Below are 14,283 nucleotides of genomic sequence, written 5' to 3' on the forward strand. Positions count from 1 at the left end.
ACACACACACACACACACACACACACACACACACACACACACACACACACACACACACACACACGCGCACTACCTGATACCAGGCACAATTGATTTGTCTTTAGGTTAGTATAGGTATTTTAGGTAAGTATAGGTTACTATGTGTATTATATGTTTGGCAGATTGTATTGTATATATATTTTGTATATTAGTAGATTTATTATATGTTTATTTTATGTGTAGTTTATGTTCAGAGTACTTATATGTTATGGTATTGTATGTTATGCTATGGTAGGTTGTTGTGAGAATGTAAGAATTTCAGTGCCAAGTCTGACTCTGTTTTTTCTGTGCATCTGACAAAATAAATACTTGAACTTGAATGCACGTATGGTTAAAAAGGCTATAGTAGTTATTTGTTAAGTTGCCCAGACACAGCAAATTTAGATGGAGTGGCAGTTGATTTTTCACATAATTGAACGTTGCACATTGTTGAAGTTGTGTGTGTCCATTTATACAACCACACAATACTGTAGTCATGTGTAAACTATGAGATACTGTTAATACTGTAGTCATGTGTAGACTACATGAGATACTGTTAATACTGTAGTCATGTGTAAACTACATAAGATACTGTAGTCATGTGTAAACTACATGAGATACTGTAGTCATGTGTAAACTACATGAGATACTGTTAATACTGTAGTCATGTGTAAACTACATGAGATACTGTTAATACTGTAATACTGTGTTATATATACAGTCATATATCTCATGTCATTAGCTTGATTCTGGCGAAAGGTTGTTGGTATTTAAGCTCGACAGACAATGGAGTTACACCCCTTCCCCCCATGCTCCTGAAGCGACATGGTGAATGGCCAGGCCAGAGCCAGGTCTGTGCACACACACCAGAGTTGTTTTGAGTGCACACACAGATCAGACAGCTAGATGGTGCTGTGAGGACAGTTCACTGAATTTGGCAGAAAGGGTATTGGACTGTGCCTTTAATGAATAATTTATTGTACAGGTTATGATTGACATGAGGCCTTTCAGGATTCAGCACTTATAATGAATTCTGACGCTTAGTGATCCTAAGTGTCCAGTATCATTCTATAGGAAATCTCCCTCTCTCAGTGATAGGAGTTTAATCTGATAGTTAATGTTTTCAGTTTGAAGCATTTCTATTTTAAAGAGTTTGTTAAACAAAACAACTATATGAAACCAAAAGACATATAACAATAATATAATCAATGAGGGGGTTTATAATTCATTGTAAATTGACCACCCAATGAAAGAAATTTGAAATTTTAAAGTCAAATGTATAAAACATAATTCCTTGATACTCAGTGAAGGACAATAGGAATTGGGTATTGCAGATAAACACCTTATGAAGCAGAGACGCTATATCTATAGGGAAGGTGTGTGTGTGTGTGGTTGTGTGTGTGTGTGTGTGTGTGTGTGTGTGTGTGTGTGTGTGTGTGTGTGTGCGTGCGTGTGTGTGTGTGTGTGTGTGGGTGTGTGTGTGTGTGTGTGTGTGTGTGTGGGTGTGTGTGTGGGTGTGTGTGTGTGTGTGTGTGTGTGTGTGTGTGTGTGTGTGTGTGTGTGTGTGTGTGTGTGTGTGTGTGTGTGTGTGTCTGCTGGGCCTCTAGTAGGTGAGATCTGCTGTCACTCAGGCTTCACTGGTAAGATCCTCACAGGAAAGATGCCCACATTGCCCAGGACACTGGTCTTCTTTTCAAATCTCTCTGGGTTTTCAGGAAGCTGCTGTCTCTCACAGGATGAGACCTGGGTGTGCATGATGGTTTGAAACAATCTGTAATATAAACTCAAAAGGACTCATGACATCCTTCACCATACCTACTTGAATTAGATAAAATAAATTATAGTAAGAGTAGTTTTCAAATAATTTGACATTGATTTTGTCTCTGGTCAAAAATGAAAGGGCCTTTGAGATGAATGTCCAAAGACTCCTTAGAGTTTTAATAAATGGTAAAGTTGCCAGATGTCACATTCAATGCATACATAATAGCAGTCATTTTTGACAGAAGACATAACAAGTTATTATATTGTAAAACGACAGATTTTATTATGCATATTTGATGTATATTGTCAATCTGTGTAATTCATTGTTAAAGACATTGCCAAATACACAAAAAAACAAATAGTCCTGAGATGTAGATATGCACTAGTTGTATGTTTATTTTATTTTCCATTTTGTTGTGAATTCCCCTTATTTGGGACACAAACGAGTAGAACATCATTAAAAGGAGGCTTTAAAATCTGAAATTATACATAATGGCTTAAAAACTGTCATAATGAGAATGACTTGCCTCTTTAGAAAGGTTTAAATCAAAATAAATGAGAATCAAATGTTTGCAAAAGGTATTATTACCATTTCTGTCAGGCCGGTCAATACTGTAACCATGTTGCGTCACCATCAGGATACGTTCAGAAAATAAAAGGAAGTCTTTTAGGAATATATTTTACAACACATTTATGTTAAAGATATTTATCCTTCAATTTACCATATTTACAAAGTTCAGCACTTGAGCACTCTGGGATTTTATTAAGGCAACTAACAATACAACCAATTAGTCAGAATGGTAATTGCATGAAGACATTTTAACACCATGAGCAAGTCACTATTAACCTGCCAAAAGGAAGTGACATCATCTCTTGCTATGCTGCTCTACCTTCACTGAAGCTCTCATTGGTAACATCCTCAGAGGAGAGAGTTTACAGGAGACATTAAAGTATGGAAACACTCTCTCAGTGAAAGTGTGTTTAAAAGTGTGTAGGTGTGTGTTATTATCAGGGTCAGAAAATGACAGCTCTCCTCTGTCCCAGTCCAGCTGCACTCTGATCCTCTGGAGTTTCTGCTTCACTGTGAGGAGAGTAGGGGGCTGTGGCGGAGACCATGCTCTATATTCACCATCTTTATGCCACACATACCACTGTCCACTCATGGAGGTATAGTCTCCCTTCCTCTGGAGAGACTCTGTCATCACACCCACACCCCACCATGTGTTCTCTCCAACCTCCACATCCCAGCAGTGAGTCCCTGAGTTAAAGCCCTCAGAGCCCAGGACACAAGCATACGTATCAAATCTCTCTGGGTTATCAGGAAGCTGCTGGCTCTCATCACCCCATCTCACACTGGTCAGATCCTCAGACAGGATGAGACATGGGTTTGCAGTGTTGGGATCCAGAGTCACAGGAGCTGCAGAGTGAGAAACACAAATGGTTTAGGTGGAAAGAGCACACAAAAATAGATACATATACAAATAAGAGGTCATTCTTAGTATCTGTATTTGTATCCGTTAAACCATAAAAATGATTTGTCTTTGTGTCTGGATTCAGAGAGAAGGCCAGAAGTGGGCGTGGCTTATGTCGGAAGTCATGTTAGATCAGGCTCATGTTGTATTTTTTAGTCTAATATTCATTGGTAATGCAATTGGTGTGTTTTCAAAGCATCCAACTGATTCACTGTATTTATTTATTTATTATGTTATTGAGTATGAAATATATTTTCACATCCTCATACTGTACTTTTCATCATTTTTTTCTCAGGTTTGGTTCAACTGTACGTGAGAAATGCATGCGTGAGGGTACCCTGTAGCATGGTGCAGTGACAGTTAGGAGCTTATGGAAACCTGTGATTTCACCAATTGAGTAGTGCAAGAGGTCCAGGCAAATCATTTCACCCAATCTGCTTGGCAGTTGGGTGGTTGTTTGTGTATGGTGTTTTTTAAATGAACACAACCGTTATTGGTGGTTGTGGCTGTGTATTATCCACTGCTGGGGGGGCCTGGGCAGACATGGTCACAAAAGGATGTTTGAGATGCATATGGTTATGCATTCCTAATGTTGTTAGGTGTTTCACATCCCTGCCTTATTATTGTGGCCTTCATTTGCAGCTGACTTTAGTCCCATCAGCTGGGCTGATTGTAAAGTACTCCCAGATAGCACTGGTGGTTTGAGGGGTACTGTAGAGTCCATTGCTAGGTCCTAAAATAGTGTGTGGTGTTTGTAGCCCTACTTTTGTTGAATTTATATGCTATTATTCATTAGCCTAAGCTAGCCTACTAATATGAAATAAATAGCCAAGTCTTACTATACCAGGTTAGTGTTTTGAAAGTATCTGTCTTCAGATAATGGCATAATGATCATTGCTTTGCCTTACTAAAGTGTATGCTGCCAGTTCACACACACCTCACCAGCTGCCTACACTCATCTGATGATCAAGAAATAGTTCTTACACAAATAAAACTTTAAATATTCAGGCATCAGCCGTCAACGTACTACTTGCAGATTTTCAGTTGATGAACTTCGTTATGAGAAGTGAACAGGTATTCAATGGAACTTTCTGCAACATTCTAAGGATAAAATGGTTTAATGCATAAGACCAATTTCCAATAACTTAATAAATGCACAGACTAGCGCACGTGTGTGTGTGTGTGTGTGTGTGTGTGTGTGTGTGTGTGTGTGTGTGTGTGTGTGTGGGAGACACTCTCACTCTCTCTCTCTCTCTCTCTCCTTCTCCCTCCCTCTCCCTCTCTCCCTCTACCTCTCCCTCTCCCCCCTCCCTCTCTCTCTCTCTCTCTCTCTCTCTCTCTCTCTCTCCCCACCTCTCCCTCTCCCTCTCCCTCTCTCTCTCTCTTTCCCTCTCTCTCTCTGTTTCACTCAATACTCACTGTATTGGACAATCCCATATGAAGTGTTCATATCAAAATCACCCGTAGACCTGCGTCTACACACTCTTCATCACTTTCGCTCTCCTCCAGTTCCCCCTTTTGCTTGGCAACTCTTTTTATCTCTTCACTTTCTACATTTTTCTTTTGGAGATTCTTTCTGCTCTTAATTTTGTAAAGCACATTTAATTGCTTGTCTGTCTGTCTCTCTGTCTCTCTCTCTTTCTCCCTATGTGAAGGTGTGTGTGTTTGTGTTTGAAACGGATATATTTCTTTTTGAGGTTCTTTTTGCTCTTATTTATGGAAAGCACATTGCATTGCCTCTGTGTATGAAATGTGCTCAATAAATAAACTTGTGTCCGTCTGTCCATCTGTTTGTCTGTCTTTAGGTGAGTGTATTTGTGTTGGTGTGTGTGTGTGTGTGTTTTGTGTTTGAAAGGGATTTATATACACTTACTGTATTGAACAATCTCCTGCATCTTCTCCCAGACCCTGAACTTCAGGTTGCCCAGGTGTTTTGCCACATTGATCAGAGCTCCTGAAACCCTCTCTGGATTCTGCAGTGTGCACTGGGCTCTGGAATAACATTCAGGAGTCAGTGCTGCTGTGGGTTTGGGTTCAGAACCACAGAGAAGAGAGAGACAGGAGGCAGATCACTCACCTTTCCACTGTGCTCTTGTAGTTCTGTGAAAAACACCAAAGTACAAAAGATGTAAAGCATTGACATTAACGCTCAAGGTTATATTCTCCTACACTTACCACTGAAAGGAAACTTAAGCAAACTATCAGTGACAGTATGCTTCCAGTATTTCAACACTACCATTTATTAATATATCAAGTAAAATGAAAAACAGGAACTTCTAAATCAGAATTACTTGCCGTCTTTATGTGTATTGGTTTGTCAGATTATTATAAACAACATTATTAACAACTATATTAAGAACTACTATATTATTATCATTTCCATACATACAGTGTATAAACATGTTTACTTTGTGGAATCAGAAATGATTTACTCCTGTTAAAGACACTGCTTTAGAAAAAAAGAAAAACAGGACCGGTTCTTACCTGAAGGAATGTGATGTCATCATTTATCAACTCCTCTTCTATGGCTCTGATTGTGTCTGAAAGAGATGAGATCTCTCTGCTCATCTTCTCAATCTTCTCCTTCATCATCTGACTCTTCTGCTCCTCTTCCTCCCTCAGTGCAACTATCCTGACTGCCTCTTCATCTCGTAGAAACTGGTGCAGCTTCTCAAACTCATCCTTGATCTTTTTCTCTGTGTGCTGGGTCTGAGTCTGGATGATCACACATACAGTAATACAAAAGTATTTTTTATTGTTGCTGAAATGAAAACTCCTGTGTCTAATCTGATCCATACCTCACCTTAATGTGCGCTGCTGTTTGGTCACAGATAAGTTTAACTTCTTCAAAGGTCTTGAATTTATTTCTTAGGGGCTCCAGTTTGATCTTGAGTTCCTCCTGAAATACACACACACTTTACTGGGTAACAAGTACTGTGATAAACACAGGTGTAAAGATTTGCACTCTACTGGCATTGAGGAATCACGGAGGCATGTATCTGCATATTTAATTTTGAATTAATTCTTCATAGATAACATTATATGTAAGCTTTATAAATTCGTCTGAACATTCATACCTCAATATCTAGTGCAGTTAGTTCATTGATGGGACTGAAGTTGTGGGTTTTGTGTGATTTTGAGTATTACTAGAGTAGATTCTTACCTTACGGTCCAGTGCTGCTTCATCTACGGGACTGAGGCTGTGATTTTTATGTTTCTTTGAGGTCTGACAAACCAAACACACAGGCTGTTTATCCTCCAGACAGAAGAGCTTGAGTCTCTCACTGTGCAGACTGCAGAGCACATCAGACCCTGCTGAAGCTCTCTGACTTCTCTCCTGTACGAAGGTCTCACACAGGTTTCTTAACGCCATGTTAGTAGGATAGATTTCCTTTGAGCACTTTCTCCTGCAGTAGGGACACTCTCTGGATCCTTTGGTGTCCCAGAACTGCTGCAGACAGGCTTTACACACACTGTGAGCACAGGTCAAAAGGACAGGATCCTTGAAGAAGTCACAGCACACAGGACAGCAGAGATCCTCTTCAAGTTTAGAAGCCATTTTGTCTTTACACTACACTGTTCTTTCTGAAGGCTGTTTGACCAGATTTGCTTTCACTTTCAGCAGTCTGAGAAGTCGAGTCAGTCCCTAACTCTGAGTCTTCCCTGTCTCAAACATTAATCTACAAGAATTTCAGTCTCACCAGCTTCACTTTAAGCCCAAACTGTTTTCTTCTTTAGTCCAAACACAGTTTTTAAAGAAGGGTCTAACAAACGTATCCCACACGACAGTGTTTAGTGGAGGACAAATAATCAACCTGCAACTTCACTTCCTCCTCTTGTGTCAGTCAGTCAGAGGGCGGGACCATGGTATAGAATGATTCTGGTTGGTCGGGCGTAGTTGCCAGAGCAGTTCCCCTATCACTGCTGCCAATGACTCCTCTGGAATTCTGTTCAAAGTCCCAGTTGTGGGTGCTGACTGTACCTGCCAGAGACACAAAGACTCACTCCAGATCAGTGATTTACACACAGACTTTGATCCAGAAATTCAGGTTAAAAGTAGACAGGCAACACGTTCCATGCGTGGTGTGCAGGAATCATTTGCTTTTATAATGAAATAAATAAGCTATTTTGGAATATATGTAGACATACAACCATGAAATATTAATGTGGAGAAAAATAATTAAGATATTTAGCGCTTGTTTGATGGTGTCAAGTTGTGTTTGTCTATATGTGTGTGTGTGTGTGAGCAGTGCACACTGATAATTTCACAGAGAGCATGGCTGAGAGTGTATGAGCATGTACTGATCATACCACATACACACACACACACACACACATACACACACTTACTGAAGCGAAGAGCGAGGGAAGTTCTGTCACAGCGCACCCTGAGCCCAACCGTCCACTCTGCCGGAAAAAAGCACTGCCTCGATGGAAAAACACACAGCTCTCTGCCCTGGCCTCCTCATCCACTCACACTCTCTCTCTCTCTCTCTCTCTCTCTCTCTCTCTCTCTCTCTCTCTCTCTCTCTCTCTCTCTCTCTCTCTCTCTCACACACACACACACACAAACACACACACACACACACACACACACACACACACACACACACACACACACATCTGAGTCCAAGACTGCTTACAATGTAAATGGTAAAGTTTTCAGATGTCACATTGAATGCATCACAGCAGTCATTTTTGACCAAAGACATATATAATTATTATCTTGTAAAATGTAAAATGTGTGTTGTTCATTGTTACAGACATTCCCAAATACACAAAACGTACGTTTAGAAAATAAAAGGAAGTTGATTAGGAATATCTTTTACAACACATTTCTGTCAAAGATATTTACCATATTCACAGAGTTCATATCACGTGAGACCTCTGGGATTTTTCTGAAGGCAACTAACAATTCAACCAATTAGTCAGAATGGTTAGTGCATGAATACATTCTAACACCGTGAACACGTCATTATTAACCTGGCAAAAGGAAGAGACATCATACCTTGCTGTGCTGCTCTACTTTCACTGAAGCTCTCACTGGTAACATCCTCAGAGGAGAGAGTTTACAGCCAGTATCAAAGTATGGAAACACACTCTCAGTGAAAGTGTGTGTGAGAGTGTGTAGATGTGTGTTATTATCAGGGTCAGAGAATGACAGCTCTCCTCTGTCCCAGTCCAGCTGCACTCTGATCCTCGGGAGTTTCTGCTTCACTGTGAGGAGAGTGGAGGGCTGTGGTGTAGACCTTGCTCTATATTCACCATCTTTATACCACACAAGCCACCGTCCACTCATGGAGGTAAAGTCTACCTTCCTCTGGAGAGACTCTGTCATCAAACCTACTCCCCACCATGTGTTCTCTCCAACCTCCACATCCCAGCAGTGAGTCCATTAGTCAGAATGGTTAGTGCATGAATACATTCTAACACCGTGAACACGTCATTATAAACCTGGCAAAAGGAAGAGACATCATACCTTGCTGTGCTGCTCTACTTTCACTGAAGCTCTCACTGGTAACATCCTCAGAGGAGAGAGTTTACAGCCAGTATCAAAGTATGGAAACACACTCTCAGTGAAAGTGTGTGTGAGAGTGTGTAGATGTGTGTTATTATCAGGGTCAGAGAATGACAGCTCTCCTCTGTCCCAGTCCAGCTGCACTCTGATCCTCGGGAGTTTCTGCTTCACTGTGAGGAGAGTGGAGGGCTGTGGTGTAGACCTTGCTCTATATTCACCATCTTTATACCACACAAGCCACCGTCCACTCATGGAGGTAAAGTCTACCTTCCTCTGGAGAGACTCTGTCATCAAACCTACTCCCCACCATGTGTTCTCTCCAACCTCCACATCCCAGCAGTGAGTCCCTGAGTTAAAGCCCTCAGAGCCCAGGACACAAGCATACGTATCAAATCTCTCTGGGTTATCAGGAAGCTGCTGCTCATCACCCCATCTCACACTGGTCAAATCCTCAGACAGGATGAGCCATGGGTTTGCAGTGTTGGGATCCAGAGTCACAGGAGCTGCAGAGTGAGAAACACAAATGGTTTAGGTGGAAAGAGCACACAAAAATAGATACATATACAAATAAGAGGTCATTCTTAGTATCTGTATTTGTATCCGTTAAACCATAAAAATGATTTGTCTTTGTGTCTGGATTCAGAGAGAAGGCCAGAAGTGGGCGTGGCTTATGTCGGAAGTCATGTTAGATCAGGCTCATGTTGTATTTTTTAGTCTAATATTCATTGGTAATGCAATTGGTGTGTTTTCAAAGCATCCAACTGATTCACTGTATTTATTTATTTATTATGTTATTGAGTATGAAATATATTTTCACATCCTCATACTGTACTTTTCATCATTTTTTTCTCAGGTTTGGTCCTACTGTGCGTGAGAAATGCATGCGTGAGGGTACCCTGTAGCATGGTGCACTGACAGTTAGGAGCTTATGGAAACCTGTGTTTTCAACAATTGAGTAGTGCAAGAGGTCCAGGCAAATCATTTCACCCAATCTGCTTGGCAGTTGGGTGGTTGTTTGTGTATGGTGTTTTTTAAATGAACACAACCGTTATTGGTGGTTGTGGCTGTGTATTATCCACTGCTGGGGGGGCCTGGGCAGACATGGTCACAAAAGGATGTTTGAGATGCATTTGGATATGCATTACTGATGTTGTTAGGTGTTTCATATCCCTGCCTTATTATTGTGGCCTTGTACAATTGGCAGCTGACTTTAGTTCCATCAGCTCGAGGGGTGCGGTAGAGTCCATTGCTAGGTCCTAAAATAGTGTGTGTGTGTTTGTAGGCCTACTTTTGTTGAATTTATATGCTATTATTCATTAACCTTAGCAAGCCTACTTCAGTTTTTTACGATCGAATACACAATAAAATCAAAAGTATTACACAATTATCAAAACCTTTACTCAAGGTGCAAAACAACGGCTCAGATTTGCACAACAATAAGCACATTTAAACATCACACTTTTTGCGAAACCATACACACAAGTGATTTGCAAAGCACTAAACACACTTTTATGCTTTAGACACAGACGTATATCAAGAGGTAATTTCCTTGCAATTCCAAAACACTCTGTCAAGTTACCACACATATGAGCCGGTCAAATAAACACAGCCATCAAGTGCCCAAACACATGATAGACACAACAAACACGTAGACACAACAAACAGGTTTAAGCACTATAGAAATGCAGCAGATGAGTAACTGTAATCTGTCTTCAACCAAAATGGAAGGAGTCAGAAGAAGAAGAGTGAGGGTGAGGGTGAGAGGGGGAATCAACAGAGGAGGAGAAGGAGGAAGAGGAAGAGGCCGAGGCCATGCCATGACGATGAGGTCAAGGTGGAAGTAGAGGAAGAGGAAGACCTGAAGCAGGAGGAAAATGTGCTCAAAGAAGAAGACCAAATGTATCAAATACAGTAAACTTGAAAGGAGGACAGGCCCATATTCATGAAGCACAAGATATAAGCTGTGGAGAAGAGCCTCTGCACAGTGGGATTTCACCTGTTTTCCGCAGGTGGATGATTTTCTCTCTAGTGAGGATTGTGACGGTCGTTGTGCGACCGCACATGAACTCGCACTTCTCCCCATCATTGCAACCACTAGCACACCCAAACAGACATGGTTTGCACATACACGCACACACAAACACTCATACCACTGATTGCAATTGGATCCACCTGATGGGAGATGGCTTATTGCCTAGACTGGCAGAGGGGACACTAAGAATGGTTTGGGCCAGACCACCTGGATAAAGTGGTGGTTTTTACAAACCATGAGACATTATTTATTATTTTGTATTGGTCAGTTTTTGTGTCTACCCCTGTGTGTAAAAATGGTGCTGGCCGCCAGGGGTATATATGTTCATTGTTATGTCTTGTTCAGTTAGTTAAGTCTTGGTGTCACGTATGTGCATTAATGTGGACCTTTTGTTACCCTGCTGATTTTGTCCTCTACCCCATTTAGAGGCTAGCAGGTATTTTAATTGAGCTGTTTTACTGCTGTATTTTGTCCTCTTCCCATATAGAGGCTTAGCAGGTTCTGTTGTGTTTTAAGACCGCTAAATGTTGTCCTCTGCAAATAGAGGCATAGCAGGTAAAATATATGGAGACTTGCTTTTAGTCCTCTGCTAATTCAGAGGCTAAGCAGTCCTCCAGGATATTGGATGCCTTAATAAACCTTTATTGTTAAACCCTCATTCTGTCTCTGAGCTTTAGGGCCAAACCCACATTTTTGACGGCAACCGAGGCTTGGCCCGTCACAAGGACGTGGACAGAGCTCCAGTCAAGTTGGTCATCGTGGGATATTTTACCAATTTGATTCAAAATTTTAATTTTCAATTTCCTACTTTCCTGGCATGGAGGATAAATCTACACTGTTGGATTGGGTGAGAAACCCATTTCTCTTGCCGGAAGCATATGGAAGCACGCTACCCGTCACAGTCATCTGACTGTGGCCTCCAGATGAAGTTTGCCACATCCACACTCACACAGTTTTGGATGTGTGTGAAGCAGGATCACCCTGACACAGGAGAGAAAGCTTTGGAGCAGCTTCTACCCTTTGCCTCCACATATTTATGTGAGGCCTCCTTCTCTGCAATTACATGGATAAAAAAACAAAGCAGTTTGCGGTTCTTTTTGCTCTTATTTATGTAAAGCACATTGCATTGCCTCTGTGTATGAAATGTGCTCAATAAATAAACTTGTGTCCGTCAGTCCATCCGTTTGTCTGTCTCTAGGTGAGTGTGTTTGTGTGTGTGTGTGTGTGTGTGTGTGTGTGTGTGTGTGTGTGTGTGTGTGTGTGTGTGTGTGTGTGTTTTGTGTTTGAAATGGATATATACACTTACTGTATTGAACAATCTCCTGCATCTTCTCCCAGACTCTGAACTTCAGGTTGCCCAGGTGTTTTGCCACATTGATCAGAGCTCCTGAAACCCTCTCTGGATCCTGCAGTGTACACTGGGATCTGGAATAACATTCAGGAGTCAGTGCTGCTGTGGGTTTGGGTTCAGAACCACAGAGAAGAGAGAGACAGGAGGCAGATCACTCACCTTTCCACTGTGCTCTTGTAGTTCTGTGAAAAACACCAAAGATGTAAAAAATTGACATTAACGCTTGACTTTAAATTCTCCTACACTAACCACTTAAAGGAAACTTAAGCAAACTAGCAATGCCAGTAATGCTTCCAGGATCTCAACACTACCATTAATTAATATATCAAGTAATATGAAAAACAGGAACTTCTAAATCAGTATTACTTGCCGTCTTGATGATTAAGTGTATTGGTTAGTCAGATTATTATAAACTACTACATAACCTGTAATCCAGAGTGTGTCGTTTACATAATGCATAGCTTTTTAGCCACTGACCCATTCATGGAACCCTATATTATTATCATTTCCATACATACAGTGTATAAACCTGTTTTCTTTGTGGAATCAGAAATGATTTACTCCTGTTAAAGACACTGGTTAAGGAAAAAAGAAAACTGGACCGGTTCTTACCTGCAGGATTGTGAAGTCATCATTGATGATCTCCTCTTCTATAGCTCTGATTGTGTCTGAAAGAGATGACATCTCTCTGCTCATCTTCTTAATCTTCTCCTTCATCATCTGACTCTTCTGCTCCTCTTCCTCCCTCATTGCAGCTATCCTGGCTGCCTCTTCATCTCGTAGAAACTGGTGCAGCTTCTCAAACTCCTTCTTGATCTGTTTCTCTGTGTGCTGGGTCTGAGTCTGGATGATCAAATATACAGTAATAAAAAAGTATTTTTAATTTTTGCTGAAATGAAAACTCCTCCCTCTAATCTGGTCCATATCTTACCTTAATGTGTGCTGATGTTTGGTCCCAGATGAGTTTAACTTTTTCAAAGGTCTTGAATTTATTTCTTAGGGGCTCTAGTTTGATCTTGAGTTCCTCCTGAAATACACACACACTTTACTGGGTAACAACTACTGCGGTAAACACAGGTGTAAATATTTGCACTCTACTGGTGTTGACATTGAGTAGTTATGGAGGCATATAATATCTGCATATTTAATTTCTAGTTATACTTCATAGATCACATCATGTGTAAGCATTATTAAAGTCATCCGAGCATTTATACCTTAATATCTAGTGCAGCTTCATTGATGGGACTGAAGTTGTGGGTTTTGTGTGTTTTTGAGTCCCGACACACCAGACACACAGGCTGTTTATCCTCCAGACAGAAGAGCTTGAGTTTCTCACTGTGCAGACTGCAGAGCACCTCAGACCCTGCTGAAGCTTTCTGACCTCTCTGCTGTAAGAAGGTCTCACACAGGTTCCTTAAGTGGAGATTAAGGGGAGGTTGTTCCCTTGATGATCTCCTCCTACAAACTGGACATTCCCTGGAGATTTTGGTGTCCCAGAACTGCTGCAGACAGGCTTTACACAGACTGTGACTGCATGAGAGAACAACAGGATCCTTGAAGATGTCACAGCACACAGGACAGGTGAAATCCTCTTCGGAGAAAGGTTTGGATGCCATAGTCTTGATACCGGTGGACTCTCTTTTGCAATGGCTGGTAACAAAGTTTGCTTTCACTTTCCAGGTCACAGTTTGAAAATCACATCAGTCTCTAAAAAGGAAAACACAACTTACTAAAGTCACAAGGCTGTCAGCTTCATACTCAGGTACTTGAAACAAGAATGGTTGGTTATTTCGTTGAGTGTAAAAGTATACCAGAGGACTCGCACCTGTTCAAAGTTCAGTGTGAAACAGTCAGTCACTGGATTCAGTCCGTCTCAGATCCCCACTTCCTTGTTTTACAACGTTGAGGCGAGCCAGAGGGAGGGACTTTGGTTGAATACGTTTCTGATTGGCCTGCTCACCTAAACCATTAAAGAAAGAGAGAGAGAGAGAGAGAAAGCACCTTTCCATCGATCCTGTTGTGATGTTTGACAAGTATAAATGACGTCATGACTTGTCATGTCATACAGTTTACTCACAGGAGGGATGAGTTTCTGAAAGGCCCTCAGTCTCTACTTCAAAGTGTTCACCAT

The 14,283-nt window shown here is 41.1% G+C and overlaps 2 protein-coding genes across 2 annotated transcripts; both read right to left on the minus strand.

Annotated features, from left to right (window-relative positions):
* Window positions 1-2,532: 2,532 nt before the first annotated feature.
* LOC308365736 (E3 ubiquitin-protein ligase TRIM35-like) lies at window positions 2,533-13,768 on the minus strand (the record flags this gene model as incomplete). The annotated part of the gene is made up of 7 exons (XM_080839296.1): window positions 2,533-3,196; window positions 5,125-5,243; window positions 5,329-5,351; window positions 5,736-5,966; window positions 6,055-6,150; window positions 6,415-6,555; window positions 13,508-13,768. 7 exons carry the CDS (start codon window positions 13,766-13,768, stop codon window positions 2,646-2,648), a joined length of 1,422 nt encoding a protein of 473 aa, XP_080695422.1. The 3' UTR covers window positions 2,533-2,645.
* On the minus strand, window positions 8,725-13,262 carry LOC308365523 (E3 ubiquitin-protein ligase TRIM35-like; the record flags this gene model as incomplete). The annotated part of the gene is made up of 5 exons (XM_080838990.1): window positions 8,725-9,272; window positions 12,108-12,226; window positions 12,312-12,334; window positions 12,765-12,995; window positions 13,251-13,262. The coding sequence occupies 5 exons, from the start codon at window positions 13,260-13,262 to the stop codon at window positions 8,725-8,727; spliced, it is 933 nt and encodes a 310-aa protein (XP_080695116.1).
* Window positions 13,769-14,283: the final 515 nt, after the last annotated feature.

Source organism: Sprattus sprattus (assembly GCF_963457725.1).
Source record: "Sprattus sprattus genome assembly, chromosome: 5".
NCBI classification, from domain to species: domain Eukaryota; kingdom Metazoa; phylum Chordata; class Actinopteri; order Clupeiformes; family Clupeidae; genus Sprattus; species Sprattus sprattus.